Source organism: Ammodytes marinus (genome assembly GCF_949987685.1).
Source record: "Ammodytes marinus genome assembly, chromosome: 1".
Classification (NCBI taxonomy): Eukaryota; Metazoa; Chordata; class Actinopteri; order Uranoscopiformes; family Ammodytidae; genus Ammodytes; species Ammodytes marinus.
Window position 1 is genome coordinate 15,394,374 of NC_137230.1, and position 20,176 is coordinate 15,414,549.

Here is a 20,176-nt window from a genome sequence, read left to right on the forward strand (position 1 = left end):
TCTCAACATGAAACTGCCGTTTTAATGTTATCTTATTTAATTTTAGTATAGATTTTGTTACTTTATTTCAGTTTGACCCACTCATTTGAATTAATACATTCATTGGAGCTCCCCCCACCGATGGGTTACAAATTATTTGTTGTTGTACATGTTGTTTGTAATGAGCTCATGTCTTAATATTGTATTCTTCAAATGTATGGTCAAACACAAACAAACAAAATAATAAAAACATTAGCCTATTAATATAGCCTAATTAACTATAGCCTAATTCCCACGGGTTAGATGGTGTTAAATGACGCTTCAGTTTTAAGCTTTTCCCACATTTGAATTGATTTTCTTTCACTATTTTGCATGTCCATGTGGGATTTAACTTATGTGATGTGTTTTTTTATATTGTTTGGGGAATAATGTGGGACAAATGTAGGCCTATGTGTATGTTACTATTATTACCAGCTTTAAACAATGCTTCCGGTCAGGTGGAGGTATAAATAGTGACGCACATGTGGCATACCTTTCCCCGTGGCACATTTACAGTGTCAAACATTGATATTACCCATTAAATTAGCCTTGTAAAACTTAAGTTAGGAAAACAACCAAACTTCGACAACAAAACCCCACCCAGGTTTATGAGGGCGTCTCCATTGGCCCGTGTGTCTGTAAATCCGTTCCCTCTTTATTCGGCTGCTGCCATTGGTCGGCGGTGACGACAATCCCACAATGTGATCCCACCCACCGAGCGGATCAAGTTTGAATGAACAACAGCAGTCTGTTCTAAAGGTGCTAGTTGCATTTGCAGTAATTATTAAAAGTGTGTAGGCTATCATATCAGGGGCGCGAGGATCAAGGATGGACATGAAGAAAAGAATACACCTAGAGTTGCGGAATCGCACTCCGTCGGATGTAAGTTGTTGCTCTCATCTCTGCCTGATGATGTTTTCCCACTCAGCTAATGGAGAATCTTTCGTGTGATGTTCCATCGGCGTGGGGCTACAAAGTTTCTTCCAAGTTAAAAGGGGATGGTGACGCCGGGTGACATTGTTGCGAACATGTTTACAGTTGTCGGTGTGCTGCATGTAGGCTCGTTGAACTTTTGTGCGGTCACAGCATCACGTTTTTGATGTGCAGTTTGAGAATGCAGCACAGCTTTTTTTCTATGCCAGCGGTACAAACAAGGCAATCGGTAGGGTACGAGGAGCCATATTTGTAACTTTTGATCTACGAACGAAGCCCTTTTTTTCGTTTAAACCTTGTCTTTGCTGCTATGTTCTCGTTGCTTGATCTGTGTTGGCAACGTGCATTCTTTAAAGGGGGAAATGCACGGAAACTAAACATGTTAAGCCGTTCGCTCGGCGCGTTAAGGATGCGGATACTCAAAGTCATGACATTATCAGTGATGCATAAAGATCACAGCCTCGAATGATCGCTTCGTAGCCGAGCCTTCACCTAAATGTTACTCAAAGTATCCAGGTGAATTCGTTCATTTTTGCATGAAGTACATTCAAACGTCGAGCTTCAGCGTAGCCTATAGCCTAGGCTACAGTGGTGAGGCTGCAGCACCGAAGCAAGCCACGGTGCGCACAGATGGCCGAAAGAAAGCCGTACTCGGGTGGACCGTTACCAGCCAGCGGGCTGAGACATTAAACACGAGCCCACTCACATTCGTATTATCTCATTTATGTTCATATGCTAGTTGTTTCACCGAGCCTCTGTTGTATTCGTTTGTTTTATCGACCTGACATACAGCCGTAGTGAAAACACGAATGATTGTCGCTCCGCGTTGTTGCTCTAGTTTTCCAGAACTAGGACAAGCCGCCATTTTACCGAGAAACAAAGGCATTTGGAAAAAACATCGGGCATCGAGTCTATTCGACACAAACGACGGACGATTCATCATACCTTCGTTTTTATAGAGGTCTACACTCGCCATCAATCCAATCGGCAACTGTTTAGCACAAGCAACAATGAAACGTTTGCCTGGCAGCTATCTAATCTGCCTCAGCTGCCCCTCCCACTCACAAATGACCCTGTGCACGACTCGTAGGTCTGTTTGACTCCGACTTGTTTTGACTAATGCGCCGCCGTTCACATACACAGCTCATGTTACGTTTTATCTCTGCAACAAGCGAAAATTAACGTCTAGAAAACGCCACCAGACGTCCCTTTTTAAAGAAACCAAATGCGATAGGCATATTTACGTAACGCACAACAATGTAACAGTGTTACAATAATGATGTCGGCTACAGTATCTTTTCATAGTTCCGGCCCTCTGCGCTGATTGGTTGAGGCACGTTCAAGGCTGCTGTAAAATGTCCGATAACAGCGCACCTGCGACCGCACATCAGATTATTTAAGTATTAATGCGCCGAAACAGAACCAATGTATAGGCCTATCTGTTGCACATAATGTAGCCTACCTCCCACTTCGGTAGCTGTTTTTTTTAAAGACTATTAATTAGCCTTTATTTTGTATATAAAAAAAAACGAAATCAAAATTAAATGGTAGGCTATCTGTAGTGGTCTAGTAAATATAGTAGAGTAAAATACATCGGCTATATCTCCCTCTCAGTACTGTAGAAGTATTAAGTGGCAAAACATTATAATGTTCAAGTACAAGTAGCCTGGTTGAGTAAATGTACTGTGGACGGAACTTTAGCCACTTGGACTGCAGATATGGTTTTGAGGTTACATTTAGTATAGTCTCGCAAAGCCAGACCAAACTACAGCAAGTAGTAGGGTCTGGAAGCACTCTGTTTAGAGCCGTCTATTCGGGTGGGGAAACCGGGGGAAACTGGGCTAGCCTGTTTGTATTTGTTTAAACCAATCACAATCATCTAGGGCGGGGCTAACCCCAGGAAGCAGCAGCGGTGTTCTGCAAAATAGTGCCGGGGGGAGACTTATTTTGATGGAACGTCTTCACGTCCAGAGACTGTCAGAGAAATGGCTAAACCCGCAAACGCCACACAAAAACTATTAAAGACAAAAGGAATATACATAGTGTGTTGCTTTCTAACCAGCATGTCAAGACACCATACACTTTAGCCCCCGAGGAGCTCACGGGATAACTTAACCGGAGTTAACTAGCCACCCACGTAGTGTTATCTCTGGTAACATTATCATCGGCGGTTGAGAGGACGGCTACGGCGGTCGAGTAGAATTTTTAGCATTCGAGAACTTATGTCACCACCTCCTATCGCTGTAGTCAGAGCTGTAGTCCGTCTGTTTACAGGCAGAACAGGGTTTTGACGTTGTGAGCGCTACACCAACTGCAGCAAGTAGCCGTAGTTGCTAGGTGATAGTGGAAGCCGTTGGAATCTTTCCCCGTCGCTAAAACACCGCTGCATAGTCCCTAATTCACCAAAGAAAGGGAACGGCGGATCTTAATCTAGCCGGTTATAAGGTCCGGTGCTCAATTCAAACCCCCACGCTTCATTTTCCAGAGTTTATGAGGGTATTTCTGCCCGGGGGTAGTTGTACAATGAAGTTGGACAGCTAGGCTAAGCTAGGATGCATCCCGGACTGCCGCCGCCAATATTATTATCCCGAAGTATCGCCACACTTTATTTCTGTCTACAGTAATGTGACTTCTCACACCCTGTGTGTGTGTGTGTGTGTGTGTGTGTGTGAGTGTGTGTGAGAGAGAGAGAGCGCTGCTCATAAGCACACGGGTTGACTGTGAGTGAATTGTTTCCGAATTTGAGGGGGATCGCAATAGGGGAAAGCCAGCAACCGGAAAAGGAGGGGGCTGCGTCAGGGCTGCGTAGCTTTTCGACGCAGGCGAATAGACGCTGGCGGAAGTGGTCATGCCAGACTACATTTAGTATGAATCATCCTGTGTTAGATTCCTTCAAATAAGAAGCCTAAACAGTAGAATGCAATCGAAAGTAATTAAATGGAGGGGAAAAAAGCTGCAACTTAAGTATTTGATTCCCATGCTAAATGCAGACCATATTTATTTGTTTGTTCTACAGGTCAAAGAACTTGTGCTGGACAACTGTCGCTCAAACGAAGGCAAGATCGAGGGTCTAACGGACGAATTTGAGGAGCTGGAATTTCTAAGCACAATCAATGTTGGACTGGCGTCAATTGCCCACTTGCCAAAGCTAAAGAAACTCAAAAAGGTGGGTGTTTTTCCCACATGAAACACATTTTCGACTTTAAGGCATTTAAGTTTATTCCATATTTTTACGTTTATTTTTTTTATTTTTTTTTATCAACAGCTTGAACTCAGTGATAACAGGATCTCAGGAGGGTTGGAAGTTCTGGCAGAAAAATGTCCCAACCTTACACATCTCAACCTCAGTGGCAACAAGATTAAAGACCTCGGCACAATAGAACCATTGGTAAGTGAGACTCTAAAATAGCTGGGAGGGGGGGGGGGGTGGGGGTGTGTGTGTGTGTGTGTGTGTGTGTGTGTGTGTGTGTGTGTGTGTGTGTGTGTGTGTGTGTGTGTGTGTGTGTGTGTGTGTGTGTGTGTGTGTGTGTGTGTGTGTGTGTGTGTGTGTGTGTGTGTGTGTGTGTGTGTGTGTGTGTGTGTGTGTTGTGCATAATGGCTGTATTATCTATGACCTTGACTTTTCTCTTGACAGAAAGAACTGGGGACCCTGAAAAGCCTAGATCTGTTTAACTGTGAAGCAACAAACCTGAACGAATACAGAGACAACGTATTCAAACTACTACCCCAGCTCACGTACCTGGACGGGTACGACAAAGACGACAAAGAGGCCCCGGATTCTGACACTGAGGTTTACGCTGAAGGCCTGGATGATGACGACGATGACGAAGACGGTAGGTATTTATTAGGTTTTGGGGTCATGTGGATCGCACTGTCTTTTCTGGCAACTCTTAAAGGAATAGTTCACACATTTTTAACCTTTCCTGTAACTGTGTGTGCATTTTTGATGAAGTTACGGTTTTTAAACGTAATGTTATTTTAGAATTAGATACATACAGGAAGAAACCCATAAAGTGCCCTATGACGGTCACGTAGGCTTTGTATTTGATTCTAAAAATATAGAGCGCATCATAACGTGGGAAATAAACAAGTCCATGCAAGCACACAGGAGCGTTTAGTTATGTTGGCTCCCCTTGACTACCAGTGTTTGAGCGACCTTTGCCCATTTATGCATCAAAAATGCATGCACAGTTACAGGAATGGTTTCTGTCGCCCTTTTTCTTGAGCTGGAGAGTGAGGCAAAGAGCTAAATATCAAAAATATTGAACTATTCCTTTTAAAGATACCAACATCTAATAAATAACAACCAACCGTTTTCTCCCAAATGAAGATGAGGAGGAGGACGACGAAGATGCAGCACCAGGAGATGAGGAGGATGGAGAGGAAGATGAAGAGGAAAATGAGGAAGAGGAGGACCTCAGTGGAGAGGTGGGTCAAGAATGTCAGTCTGCCCCAGGGCAGCTGTGGCTACTCTCGTAGTTTACCACCACCGGTATGACTGTGTGTGAACGAATTGAACCAGGAACCCTGTAAAGCGTCTTTTAGTGCCTTGGCAATAAAGCGCTATATAAAACCTATCAATTATTATTATTATTATTAAACATTGATGAATTTTGTTCAAAATGCTCAGTCTAAAATGACCAAACTCATCCGGCTCTGTCTTTTTGTCCAAAGGAGGAAGAGGAAGAAGATTTGAATGACAAGGACGACGATGATGATGAGGATGATGAAGGTGAGTAAAATGACTTTAAGCCAGAAGCTGTCTCCCAATTCCATACTACATGCTAAATGTATACAGCATATGAGTAAGATGCCTTTTCCCTTCAGCATGAAAGAATGCATGTCATCACCACTGACTTTTAAACAACAGCAGAATAGGGTATACCCAGCAGCAGGATTTTGTATGATGTTACATTAAACTCTCGTATTTTCTCTTGAATTAAAAAAAGGAAAAGAAGAGAGAATTTTGTATTGCGTCACCCATAAAATAAAACAATCCACTTTGCTCTCTAGCACTGCTAGTGGTGAAGAACCCAACATGAAACCTTTAACTGAGTTGTAACAGGAAATGATACGATAAGTGCGTCATGCAACGGCAATCAAACTGAGACTTTGGAAAGACACTTAACTTCATTAAATATTTTTAAAATAAGAGTTTTTCCAAAATATATTATGGTTATTTTTCGTCTTCTCAACCATTGTATTTTTTACAGCATGAATTGCACTGTGATAGAATGTTGTCCTTTGACATTGAAAGTACATTTCTTTTAATCTTGTGACGATATTAGTTTATCACTGTCAACACAACTTCATTATCTTAAGAGTTAGCACAGTACAGGTTTGGGGACTCGGCTGATTCAGAAAATCTTTATTGGCCATCACAAAGCGATGTCAATTTGACCTCTATTATGTAAAACTCTGGACAGTTTGAACCAGTTTGGCTGTCGAGCGACAACAGCCCTGAAAGATAAGTTCAACAGGATTCTGATGTTTCCGTTGTTAACGGTGACTCTTTATTTTGTAGAAGAAGAGCAAGGTCAGAAGAGGAAAAGGGATCTGGATGAAGAAGGGGAAGATGATGAAGACGATTGAGAGTCCTCCTGAAGCTAAGTTGTAAACTGTTTTAAACTTGTATCTCCCAGTCACTTCCCAACAACCCCGTGTATTTTCCCCCCCCAAGTTTCATATTGCAGTAGGAGTGGTTTTTGTTATTGGCCAGTCAGATAGAAGGGGTTAGAGAAATACGTTACATTTCTGATGCTCCGATGTTCCAGATATACAGTCCACTTTTAACTGCTTTGTGGACAACAATTTTGTATTATCGAATAATAGCAAATTTAATCCTTTTTAAGAAATGTTTTTGTTTTCTCACTTGTTTGTGTACGACCAGTTTCTGATGACTTGTGTATTTGAAGACCCCCTCCTCCCATATAAAGAAACAACAAAATAAAACAAAAAAAGAGTGCATGTCTAATACATTTTAAAGTCAACTACTGGATTTCATGTATGGCTGTCCTCTCCTCGTCTTAAACTTATTATTTTTTTTGGATTGTACTGTTTTTTTTTACTGTAAGTTATGTATGTGTAGTGTCACCAGTATGCCAATACTCTCTGCTGTCCTGGTGTGAATCTTCTGTCTGAACATGCACAGTGTGACCCCTTACAGGGCATATTTTTAAATCATAGCAAAAAAATGTCTGCCCTTGTCAAAGCTGCTCCTCCTCCTTAAACCCTCAGCTTTGATAGTTCGGAAAATTACGTGTTCTTGTAAATAAAGACCAAATCTATTTTTTTGTATTCTCTTTGATGATGGCAGACATTGAACGGACAACTGAGGTGAAACTTCTGAATTGTAATAAGATATTAAATATGTATGCTGCTTTATCTAAAAAATACGCAGTGGGACATTTCTTGAATTTGAACATAACTTTGTATGCATAATCTTTCCATAAAGAGAAATGTTCAACATTAGAACTCATAAATAGCTTTTTCCATGTTCATTTATGTGACACACAGGTGGCAATGTTTGAATTTGTGGTTGGTAGAGTAGAGAAGTAATGGATATAAATGGAGGTTACAACCGCAACATAATGTGCATTGAAAATGTATTGTTTCAAAGTGTAAACTCTGGAAAACCGTCAGTTATTTGGACACTGTTTTCACTATTATACGTGATGGTCAAATTGGCCTACCTCAGTGATTTTTCACTCTGTTAAATCCACTGTCATCAGCCAAATTGTTTATTTTCTTTTCCCATTCACGTCAATAAATCCCTTTTTTATATATGTTTTGATTTGAAGTCTCTAGTCATTGTACAACATTGTCAAGTCAAATGGTAAAGGGTATACACAATTCCAGTTTTAGTTAATTCTTAATTGTTTTTGTTTATCTTCACATGGACAACTGATCCAGGATGCATTTTCAGCATAATTATGTGACACCGTTAAATCAATTCTGAAGGCCGACAGTACATTTTATAAGCATAAAAGCCCTTCTGTACTGTTTTCCCACTCTGTCAAAAAAAATTAACACTGTGGGTCTAGTGGTTGATTTAAATGCTTGGTACAACTACATGACATCACACAATTCCAGCTTCAACTCTTGCTCCACTGTATGTAACTCATCTGGTAGATCCTTTCCCCATGGTCTACTTTCATTGTAGCCCTTTATTCACCCTGCAGAAACATGCACATTTACCACTTACTTCTCATCGACAAGGCTCCATTTTAAGGGTTCATATGTTTAACTGAACTATGTATCCACTATAATGCAATCAGAAATTAGTTGACCTTGAATCTGAGCCCTTCAATTATTATTTTCTAAGACTGGATACAAGTTCCATTCATGCTATGCACACAGCCGATTCACCTTTTCCTTTTCTCAGACCATAAAGAGCAGTACCAGTAATAAGACGAGGCTAACTGTGACTGGTCCTGGATTGAAAGACACATGGGAGGTAATGCAGAGTCTTTTAAGCTACCTGAACTTGTAAATAAAGAACCCACTTCTCTTGTAAATTTCAAAATGCAGGAAAAAAAAAAGGTAAAAACAAAAATAGGTATTTAAACTGCAATTAGGCCTAATCCTGATGATAGTAAAAGTGGAGGAGAGAGGCGGATGACTCTAGAGCAAATTACACATATTTAGGTAAACACATGTCAGTAATAGTGATATTATGCTTAGTTTAAGTGTAAAAGGATGGTTATCATCATACAGTTTACTGTAGTGTTAGGAATAGGCAAGAATACACTTTTATACCAGAGCTGAAATGATGCTGTTGGAGAGAAAGACCTTATACCCTTTAAGGTACAGTTTCACACCAATCTTGCAACATTTAAATCAGAAACATTCAGCCAAATCTATCAAGCGTCACAATCATTACTTGCGCAGCCACATTGTACAAAAGAAAATTGGGATTAACAAATATACATGTTATTAGTTATTAAAAAGGTAAAATGTGACAAATAAATAGAAGCAAATTTACATTGCCCGCACATCTTTAAAATTGACCCTAAAACCAATTAAAGCCAGCAAAACATCCCTTCAGACTCAAGTAGTTACGCAAGTCCACCAGCTCTTGATCCATGTCTCTCCTGCTGCTTTCCCACTGTTATAATAAGGAAGAAAAATACCCTCAGCGGGTGAAAACTATCCACTGTCCTTGGTAAGAAAGACTTCATTTGGGTAGCTATTTGTCAGTATGGTGAAGCAAATGTATAGGCAACAGTATCTGTAGGTGAGAAAAAGAGGGTACGGGATTAGCAGCTCTTAGGGGAACATGATCCATGTCTGCAAAACGCCAGTCTCATCTGTCAGTTGTAAAAAAACAACAACTTCAAATCAGCCATTTTGAAGAGGGTTCTGCAGCTCACTTCAATCTGACTGTGCAGCAGGGTCTAAGGCCTTGGGGAAGGAAAAAGAGGAGCCAGTGACAGTCTTTTTATCCTCCAGTTGTGCCTCAGCTAAAAAAAAAGATACTTAGACGATGATTTGGTAGTCATAGGAGGATGAGTGTAAGGGCTCCTATCTAAGTGATAAAGGTATTGCCATGAGAATGATATAGGGTTGGCATAGCGAGATGGTAGGTCTGGCAGTAAATATCCAATGAATGACCTTAACCCTGGTGAGTGTGTGCTCGATCAAGAATATCAATGATCATAGAGAACACCTTAATTGACTGGATCTCAAACCTTCCCTATCATCCATCATGTTTAAGTCGGCAATCCACGAAGACTGCCAGACATATGTATATTTGTCATTAAAACAATAATCCAGTAATTGCACCAGTTAAGACATTGACCAACTGTTATCGTATTATTGTGTGCACTTGGCAGGGCAGCAGGAATGAAGTTATGATATAGCATGATATATCAAAAGAGAATGGGATGGGAGGGCTCAGAAGCTTGTTGGAGGTCAGAGTCGCTGTGGGGCAAAGGAAGAGGCTTTGCCAGTCCAGGAGGGACGGAGGTCAGACGTTGTTGGGGCTTTTGTTGGGAACGTTCTTCAGGTTTTTCAGCTCCAGCTCCAGCTGTCGTATTCGCACGTCCTTGGTGGTCAGCTCCTCCTTCAGACGCCGCAGTTCCTCCTGCTGCCGGAAGAACATTCGCAGGAGCTACACCAGGAGAAAAACAGCAGCATAAAACAACAGAACAGAACCTACTGTACAGATTACAGGGTGGAGTCAGCGATTCTGGAGAACGCTGGTTGACAAAATCACTTTTTGTCAAAATCAATTAAATTGTTACAGAGCCTAGACCCTATGTTCTGTAAACTGGTATGCAAACAAAAGGTATAATTTCAGTATTCAATTCAAATCTGGTCTTTGTCAACAGCATAAGTACATGTTCTGCCTCGATACACTATTATCTCAAAGTACTTTATCAGGTACCTTTTTGATAGAGGCACAGCAGAGTAACGAGTGAATCAGGGCATAACTTCACATACCTCATTCTCTGTCCTGGGTGGTACGTTCTCCAGCAGGTCTATGCCGTTCACCACCACACTCTTCTTTTCCTTCACCGGGGCCTTGAACACTAGCTGGTTTGGCCGCTGGTAACCGTCCTTGAGGGACATCAATACTGGGTCTGTTTGCACAAAGGAGAGAAAAAACTCTGAACTAAACATGTCAAAACCAACGTTATGCCTTGCAGAGCCCACCAAAGTGAATGTATTACTGCACCGTGTTGGGCTTGTCCTTGCCGTGTCTTAACTGTGACAGCTTTTTAGCATGTGGACACAAACTGGTCTGGACACTACATTAGAATCTGTAGATTTTCTCAGTGAATGCCTTAGTGGGATGTTTTAAGTTTGATCAGAATTAAACAATGTTTTAAAGATGTATCACTAGAGAAGCTAATGCTCTGTATGAAAAGGCAGGTTGTCAACTTTGTTAGGAGGGTTCGGGTAAATGGAGAGCAGACAGACCGTGAGGCCATGAAGAGGACAAAATACACTTCCTACACCCTGTATTTAATGATTAATTGGCTGATGTTGTCATTTTAAGGCATCATGACAGCAAAGTAAAAGTAACACAGTGATTGAAGGTCACTGTTAGGGGTGGCGCAAACAAATCGATTAATGTAAAAATAGCGTTTCCTCTCTTCTGAGATTTTGAATGGTTTTATAATTTGTAAAAATTTAATTAAATAATTGTTTTAATTTAATTTAATATAGCATTTTTTTTAATATGTTTATTTGCATTGAAATTAAATGCATTACAAGCTTCACATTAAAATAGACATAAATTAAAATTAAGATAGATAGGCCTAAGTCATGGTTTTTATTGCCATATTTTGCAACAACGCCTCTAACGCAATCGTTCTGAATCTTGAAAATAAGCTTCTGTGAAAACATGTTCTGTTTCAGAAACCACCGAAGGCACATCAATCAATTTGTTGTGTGTATGAAGTGTTGTTTACCTCTGTTAATGCCGCTCAGCCATTCACCGGCGGACATTGCAGGTTCTGTTCCTGCGGTCATCGGGTAGATGTCCTCCTGGTATGTGTCTGACTATAAACCAGGAAACAGCACATACATTCTTATTTTATTGATTCGATTTGGTGTAGATGATTATCTAAAAGTCTGGATAAAACAGGAAAGGTTGTATTACTGTGTTAATAAGATTACTTTGTGTTAAAGCATGTAAATAATCTGACTGCATGAGTATGCAAAGAGTCTTTATCTGATCCAATGAGAGAACAAAATAGAATCAGTTAATTTATTTATTTTATTCCCTCACTCACTCACTCACTCACTCACTCACTCACTCACTCACTCACTCACTCACTCACTCACTCACTCACTCACTCACTCACCCTTCTTGGCACAATCATTGAAATGGGCTCAATCAAACCCTTCAGGGTGACTAGCTTGTAGAAGCGGAAAACCTCGCAAGATCCCACATCCAGCCCGTGCTTTGGCATCACACCTGCAGACAAGAACAGAGGCGCGCCGTGACACAACGTGAAATTGCTTCCCAGAATGCTTTGCTTATTGGAATCACATCCACAAGAGAAAAATATCCGCTACTGCAATATGGCAGCACTAGACCAGTCGGTGGAGCTAACAAAATTAAAGGGGATTATTCAATTCATCCTTCCCATCTCTACAGCCAGCTAATGAAGCAGTAAGGATCTCTCTTTCATGCTCAACAGGACAGATCATATATCACTGATCAACAAATGACTTACCTAGTCCTTTCTGTGGGGCCGGGGACCGGAACTCCATTAGGTATTGTAAGTATGGCTTCTCTGTGGTAATCTCAAAGTAACGGATGTTGCCGTCCCCCTGTCAGGAAACCAGTATGTGGAAATAACATTACAGTCATGTCCCATTTATTTTTTCCCAGAACAATTGCACTGTCTTCGATCCTGCTTCTCCTTCTTCTACCAACGATGTATAAACGACTGGAGTTCAAATTAAGGGAGAGTATTAAAGGTAACCCGAATTTGATCGATTGATCGCTTTGTGTCAAATACAAGGTAATTGTGACACATCAAATGTATTTCATATTGTTTTGACGTTGAACTGTTTGTTCTAATCATTTCGCAGGAACTCCCTGCTTCTTATACGTATCTTTTTAATGGGATGCTAATAAATGTTTGAATGTCTACTCTAATAACTTAAAGAAGGGCATCATTGAGATTTGTAGCTAATTTGTCATTTCCATACTACATCTGCACTGACCGTCTATACCTTGTTACCTGGCCAGATGACGACAAATACATTTTCCTTCCATATATATATATATATATTAGTGGTGGGCCGATAACGGCGTTAACGTGCTGCGTTAACGCCAGACTCTTATCGGCGATAAAAAAAATATCGCCGTTAATCTCTTGTTCCTCTTATTTTAGCGCGGATGTATACCTGGCCGAATTGCACTGTAGTGCACGAGTCAGAACGAGTCCGACTTCGCACCTGTGTAGCCTACCACATCAAACGTAACGTGCTGACATGGATGCAGCTAGGAAGCCGCCGGGTTTGCTTCAGGGAAAATGTATTTTTAAGAAGCTTCCCAATGGAAACCTCGACAAGACCAAGGTTGTTTGCACCTTGTGCAATGCGGAATTGGTTTACTGTAGGAGTTCTAACAGTCTGTGCTCTCGGAAGCGGCCGGGGCATGCGTGTGTGCAATGGGAGAGCTTTGTGTGGAGAGAAAAAAAAGAGGCAAGGGAAATCGCCAAAGCCAATGCATAGCCTCGACTCATTAAAGGTTGAAAATCACTGAATTACACAACATGTAGGCTAGCCTATGGCTTAAGGCTATGGAAATCATTATGGAAACAATATTGTTTTTTATCAGTGATAGCTCAGCTGATCTCGTTGCTATAGAGACCACGTCCGTCCGCTTTGTTTGACAACTGACAGAGCTGCCAAGTCTCACCCTTTTGGCCGTGAGACACACTCATATCAACCAGCTCACACTCTCACACGCTAGCCTACAACTCAAATTTCTCACGCGGAGAAATTAATCCCCAAAATAACGATTGTTTTGCGGGACTTTTATTTTGACAGTCTTATATTGAAAAGCTAACGGACATGAGTTCCGTGACATCCTCTTTCTGCACGCAAGTTAACTTGATGCATTAGGTGTGCACCTGCACAGGAGATGAGCCCCTGGTCTGATGCGCCACCTGGCTTGAGAAACACGTTCTCAAAGACTTACTTTGAGTCATTATTTAGGGAGCACACACATATTATGAATGAATTCAAATGAGCCATTTTAATCTAGATTAATCTAGATTAATTCCAAAATTAATCTAGATTAATCTAGATTAAAAAAATTAATCTATGCCCACCTCTAATATATATATATATATATATATATATATATATATATATATATATATATATATATATATATCATCTGCATCTGTATGTAGTATATGTGGGATTTCTGTCACTACTGTACAGTTTTGCCAAAATATCAGATTTAATTGGGGATTTTAAAGCGGTAAATCTGAGAAAAATTACACTTGTGAAAAATAATTCCCTTGTTGTGCGCCGGTAAATGGTCGACATATATTGTGCTGACCTTGCCTGCCAGGTACAACATGTGTGTGTCAGCATCGTAGAAGGGAAACAGAAGTCCAGAGAGACCGTCTATGTCCTCCTCCACAATTGGCATGGACAAATCCTCCTGGGAAGAGAAACACACACACACACACACACACACACACACACACACACACACACACACACACACACACACACACACACACACACACACACACACAGTTAAACCCACACACTTGCTCCACCCACTCTGGCACTACAGGCAGCAGCAGCCATATGGAGGTGTAGTGTTGTCTGACCTGATCCCAGAGAGCTATCTGCCGGGTGTTCCAGCGAGAAACCCCTGTGGTGACCAGCCGCTTCAAGTTGCCCAGGAACACCACTCGGTTTACACGGTGGTTCTTACAATTGGCTTGCTGGTGGAGAAGCACACAAAGATGATCAAACATAGAGAGGCTTTAAGGGTTACATGCACCTGCTAGGAAAGTTCATTCTTGAATATATCACCAGTAATTATTCTTTTGACTATTGTGTTGTTGTGACAAATATTGTGCTACACATTTGTCAACTAGAGGGTAAGGATGATTAAAGATTTTAGTGACATAAAGTAAGATTTTATTCATTCCACACATTTTGTTATGCAGTGGTGTGGTTCAGCTATAGCTTTTTTGAATATTTTATTTAATAGTGGTAATATACAGTGTATATATATACTGTATTTATACTGTACATCTTTTTTTATATGGTAAAGAAGAACAGTCTGTGTATACAAATGAATTTAATTAACATTTTGGCTTTCCAAACTAGAATGTCATGGAGCTACTATTTCTCTATTGACCTCAAGGGTCCAAGACCCAATGAAGAACCAAAGACAGAATATGCAATAATTATATCAAAGTAAACATTTTATAATCAACATCAATTTAATGAGGTCAAAAATAATAAATTCTCTTAGCGGCAAGAGTAGTAAGCTACTTAAAGATATTTTTTTAACATACAGCTATCATACTAACTGTTGTTCCCTCGATGTGCACACACACTCCCATACAGTATACAGTTACAGAGCCCCTCTCTCACCTGAAGGACTGCCCCAGAGCGCGGCTCGATGACACGCAGCTTCTTGTCTTTGCAGCTGGTGGCCAGCAGGCTGCCGTCGGTGTTGAAGGACATGCTGAGGACCACGTCCGTGTGACAGTCGATCATCTTCACCGGCTCACCCACCTCCAGGTTCCAGATCAGGACCTGACACGGGATTGTTGGGTAAGAGCTGTTAGCCAGCTGCAGTGCTTAAATCAATGAGGTGATTATGTGGTGAGCTTGTGAATGTAGTTTCTGCTCATATCCAAAGAAAAGTGAGATAAGAAAAGCCTAGTAAACGTACTGGTTTCTAAATGACACAGGCCCGTTGAGGGAAACTCCAAACACAGGGCTCTAATAGATGATCCTTTTCATTATCGACAAATACTGTATGTCTGTAAGTGTCTTGGTAAATCTGTTCATAGTTTAATCTAATTGTTAGGGAAACGCCCCCACGATTTTTCTCAGAGCCCAATGTGTCATCGTTAGAGTTCAAGTTTTTTGTCTTACAAATCCCAGAAATAAGATTTTCCAAGTGGGATTTTTTTTATAAAAACCATCACATTTCAGAAGCTATAACCAGCAAATGGTTGACATTTTTACTTGATAAGAAATTTGTTTAAATACATTTTCTCAACTAATTGATTAGTTCCAACACAATGGTGTGCCAATACAAATATTACAAAAAATAGCTCATGAAATTTTAGCTAGAGAACACACATTTTCAATATCTCCTTGACTATCTGAGAGGGAGACTTTCTTTCAACCTTCATGGTAATGTTAGTCACATCACTGATAATGATGTGGCACCTTGTAGTCGTATCCAGCACTGAAGAGGATGCCACTGCTGGTGGGGTGCCACTCGATCAGACCAACCCGTCTACTGTGGCCGTACAGCTCCAGCACCGCCTCTGTCATGTTGCGCCTCAGACCACCTTCCGGGATCTCCCATACCCGCACCTGCCACACACACACACACACACACACACACACACACACACACACACACACACACACACACACACACACACACACACACACACACACACACACACAATTAAACAATTAAGTTAGAGTTCACTTATTCACATATATTCTTCTAACTCTTTAACATGAGCTCTGAACTATTCAGTCAGACCCAGCTAGAGATCCCTCAGATCAAAAATAGCACTCTGCATCAATGTAGCCCGCAGCATTAGGATTAATCTGGATTACAGCTATGGCTAGAGACTTTGTGTTGGACCAGGGGAGATTATCCTTCAACAAGTGAAAGTACTATACAGGACATAGTGCTACCGTGGCTTTGCTATGCTCAGTAGAGTATGTAACAGGTGCACGTATGGAGGGGGGTGGGGAGGGTCTAACAGGGTTTTAGTATATGTTATGAAACATCTGAGATTAAGAGTTAAAGTCATTTAGATTTGCTCATGTGTCTGGGGTCATTTATGCTGTCAGTGAATGAACAGCTAGCAGATTTGTGCATTGCTCAAACACACTTTACATCTGTCATTTGCCATTTTCAAACCACAGGCTCACAACAACAACATCAACAACCGGAGCAGCTGCTTGAATCACAAGCTTGTGTCTAGTCTATCTGAATCAGTGAACTCTTTGCTCTCAGGGCCAGTGGTAATCAAACTCAATATCTAACAAACACATGATTTCACAATACGTTTTTTTCAAAGTAATTATTCTGAGCCAATGTGTTTTGTAAAAAAAAAAAAAAAAAAAGAACAGACATAAAACAAATCAAGACTGTGTGTCACTTACTGAGGTGTCCTCAGAGCAGGACGCTATGATGTTTTCAAAGAAGGGATTCCACTTGATATCCAGCACATTGCCTTGGTGGCCACACACTTTGGAGTAATGAGAGTCAAGGCGGCCAGACTGAAACAGAGTGACAGAGGCAAATTGTTTTAATAAAACACTGTTTTGATAATGAAAGAATATAAGTAAAACAAATATAAATGTGGTAATGCGGCGCATCTGTCAAACAAGTGTCACGACGAAATGAAATCATGCCAACAGGAAAGAATAGAACATAGTTTTTCTGTGACCTAATAAGCAATGATAAAAATGATAAAAAAAAGTAATTTTAATCATAATTGGTAAGGGTGGCAAGTAATTCAGTATTTGCGTTTGTTTAAAAGAGCATGACTGAACAAACCTATTCTTTTATTATTGTGATCAAAGGCTTATACAATATGGTAACAGTATCATATCAGGATGAGGGGATGCTTTATGAATCCTGAACAAAAACAGAACGTCCCTGGTTATTGGAGAGGGACATCCGAGGCGGTATTATTGTTATTGCAATAACCCAAGGAGTCCACAGAGGGGCAGTGGCTCATAACAACAGATGACAGAAACCTTTTAATGTCGGTCATGATGTCATGAATGTTTGATGTCACCTAAATCCTCTGACCTCTTTTTTTTATTTCCTCAGAGATTTGTTTTTGAGTGTCGGGTCATGCCTCAGTGAAATCGTGTGTGTGTGTGTGTGTGTGTGTGTGTGTGTGTGTGTGTTCACATGCACTACACTCAACATTCACTCCAGATGCATAACCCAGCCTAAGAAAACTCTACTTTCAATAATAAAATGTGAACTACTTTCAGTAAGGTCTTGAAAATGTATCAGCAGCATCCTTGCACCTTAATCCTCAAAGAAATAATGAATATAATGTCTTATTTTCCAATGCACTCCTCCTCCAAACTGAAAAAAAAGAATGTATAGAAGCAAGAGACAATATCTTGAAACACAATCATACAGCCTCTGTAAGGCTAGGGGTTAAAATAATTCTGTATATGCATGTGAGGGAGATCAGCGTACGTTTAAATCTGAGACACAATTCATACCAATACAGTATAACCTCAGCAAAATAACACTATAGAAAGGGAGCAAAACAATAGATACCTTCTTAATGTCACTAATTTAAAAGTAGCGAGCAGGAAGTTTGCTCACAATTTTTTTTTTTTCGGGTTCAAAGATTGCCAAAGACACTGAAGGTTTTTACTGTGAAACAAGATATGGGACACATTCCAGAACCAAAAGAAACCAATGTCTGCCAAAACTTGCCACTAGTGAAGGGAGTCATCATTCAGTCGATATCAGAGGAAAAGAAACACAGAGACGGGTGTGACTTAGCAAGGCTGAATGATTCATTAACCTAACTCAGACACATTACACAGATAAGCATTGAAGGCTTTGGCATCACTCTACTTTAAAATTCTTCATAACTTTGGACCACAACACATTCTCATGTGGAAACTCAAATGTGATCATACATCTACATGTTTGGGGTTAAATTTGAAAGACAGTTGAGAAAACATCCAAAAAAAAAGATTATTAAAGGCTAATAAAAGTTTTGGTGACGCATTAGTTTTTACTATAACTGTTACAGTGACTGTGTCGTTTTTTCTTTTCTTTTTCTTTTTTACATGGCCTCAAAACATTAATAATATGGGATCCAGGGGACTCCATATTTAGTTGGAACTAATTATCTGAAAAAGACATAATGTCTATTGGGAACCACAGGGTTCAGGGGGCAGATGAGGTATTATCATGAGGAAATCAGAAATTGTAATGAGAGAATTAAAATATCGCCAACATCAAGAATATGAATAAAAATGATGAAGGAATGAATAAAGCTAGTGTTGCTGCCGTTTATCTGGAAGGCTGTCTGGACAGACACACAAAGCTGCATGAGGCCTAATTATCCTCCTGCAGCTCATTTCCTGAAGCTGTGGCTCAGATGATGGTGCACAGATGTTCAGGCCCTGTACCAACGGCTCTAATATGCCAGAGGCCCAGCGCTGGGATTGCTACCAACTCCTATTGATCTGCAATTCCCAATAAATTCCTATTAACAAAGCTTACTAGTGCTGTCCTATGGCTGCAGTAGTATAACAGGGCTAATCTTGTGACAGCAGCCTTAAATATTATGATACAATGTTACGAATTCACAGTCCTTGCAGCTATGTGTAAGTGTTGCATCTTGCTAAATTAGAAGACTATCAATCGTAGCTGAGGAGGTTATAAATATTCTGTGACAAATTAATTCTCCCATAGGGCTGGCCACTAATTAACTTAAAATAAAGACGCTGACTCATGCTTGTTAAGTTGAATGTCTTTCTGCTACATCCGCACCAGCAGCATGGTCTGCTCTGCAGTGTTGGGAGAGTCAGCTGATCTGTTCACTGTCATTAGTGTCACCGGGGCCATGTGTTTGACTAGACAGTAGGGCCTTGTTTATAAGGACCTGACAGCGATAGTTGAACTTATGGTTCATAATAAGCTGTAGCAAAAAGCTTTTTGCTCAATATGTCATAAATATCCCTTTCTGTAAACAGTATGCCATTAAAACACTTAAAGTGTCAATGACGCTATTCGGATGATATTATGTCTATTATTGCTGATTATTTTCTCAAATAATCGATTGGTCATTTGGTCTCTAAAATTTTAGATTGCAAAAAGATGTCCATCACAATATCGTAGAGACCAGGTGTCGTCTACAATGGGATTTTTTTATTTATTCGACCAAACCAAAAATATATACAGTTTAACTTAACATAAAACACAGAAAAGCAGGCATTTTTGTTCGAAAAATGGCTTAAATGATTATCAAAATTGTTGCCGAATACTTTTCTTTTTATCGACTGACTGGCGCAATTGTTTAAGCTCTACTGCTCAACAATTAATAAAACTGATTCATATCGCTTAACATGCTTAATCAAACAAGTAAACGTGGTGGGAATAGCAGTAATAGTATACTGTAGTAGCAGCAGCAGTCATTCAAAAAGCACCACACCCACGGCACTCTTTCTTTGTCTGAGGTGTTTGAGGTGTTTGTGACCTTACGTGTCAGTTTCTGGGCCGGTCTGTCTGTGTGCCAGGTGGTGCCTGCGGTAGTCCCTCCACTTGCTTTTGGCATTGTGTGGGGGCGACCATATGGCTGTCTCGCCGGCTGTCAACGCAATATGTCTGCTGCGCCCATACCTCGCAATTAGCCAAACACACCAACAATTAGTGTGTATTTTTGTTCGGAGCAGGAGGAGCTTCTTTTACAGACATCTAATATAAAGATGAGAAAAAAACTGAAAGCAGAACAATCTTCCTTCCTACTTCTCTTTT

At 40.4% G+C, this 20,176-nt stretch overlaps 2 protein-coding genes across 3 annotated transcripts in view; one reads left to right on the forward strand and one right to left on the reverse strand.

Moving 5' to 3' along the window:
* The first annotated feature begins 745 nt into the window (after window positions 1-745).
* On the forward strand, window positions 746-7,740 carry anp32a (acidic (leucine-rich) nuclear phosphoprotein 32 family, member A). Its single transcript, XM_080030909.1, has 7 exons — window positions 746-900; window positions 3,968-4,117; window positions 4,217-4,339; window positions 4,586-4,784; window positions 5,282-5,379; window positions 5,626-5,683; window positions 6,476-7,740. Exons 1-7 carry the CDS (start codon window positions 847-849, stop codon window positions 6,541-6,543), a joined length of 750 nt encoding a protein of 249 aa, XP_079887035.1. The 5' UTR covers window positions 746-846; the 3' UTR covers window positions 6,544-7,740.
* A 213-nt stretch (window positions 7,741-7,953) lies between these two features.
* coro2ba (coronin, actin binding protein, 2Ba) overlaps window positions 7,954-20,176 on the reverse strand; it is a 42,577-nt gene continuing 30,354 nt past the window's right edge. For both annotated transcript variants that reach the window (XM_080031136.1, XM_080031137.1), the window contains exons 3-12: window positions 16,816-16,932; window positions 15,856-16,005; window positions 15,046-15,210; window positions 14,268-14,384; window positions 13,988-14,092; window positions 12,141-12,237; window positions 11,766-11,878; window positions 11,370-11,460; window positions 10,396-10,535; window positions 7,954-10,063 (exon numbers count right to left, since the gene is read on the reverse strand). In XM_080031136.1, the coding sequence (XP_079887262.1) occupies window positions 9,920-10,063; window positions 10,396-10,535; window positions 11,370-11,460; window positions 11,766-11,878; window positions 12,141-12,237; window positions 13,988-14,092; window positions 14,268-14,384; window positions 15,046-15,210; window positions 15,856-16,005; window positions 16,816-16,932 (1,239 nt within the window). In that variant the 3' untranslated portion in view covers window positions 7,954-9,919. The remainder of the gene's footprint in view (window positions 10,064-10,395; window positions 10,536-11,369; window positions 11,461-11,765; window positions 11,879-12,140; window positions 12,238-13,987; window positions 14,093-14,267; window positions 14,385-15,045; window positions 15,211-15,855; window positions 16,006-16,815; window positions 16,933-20,176) is intronic.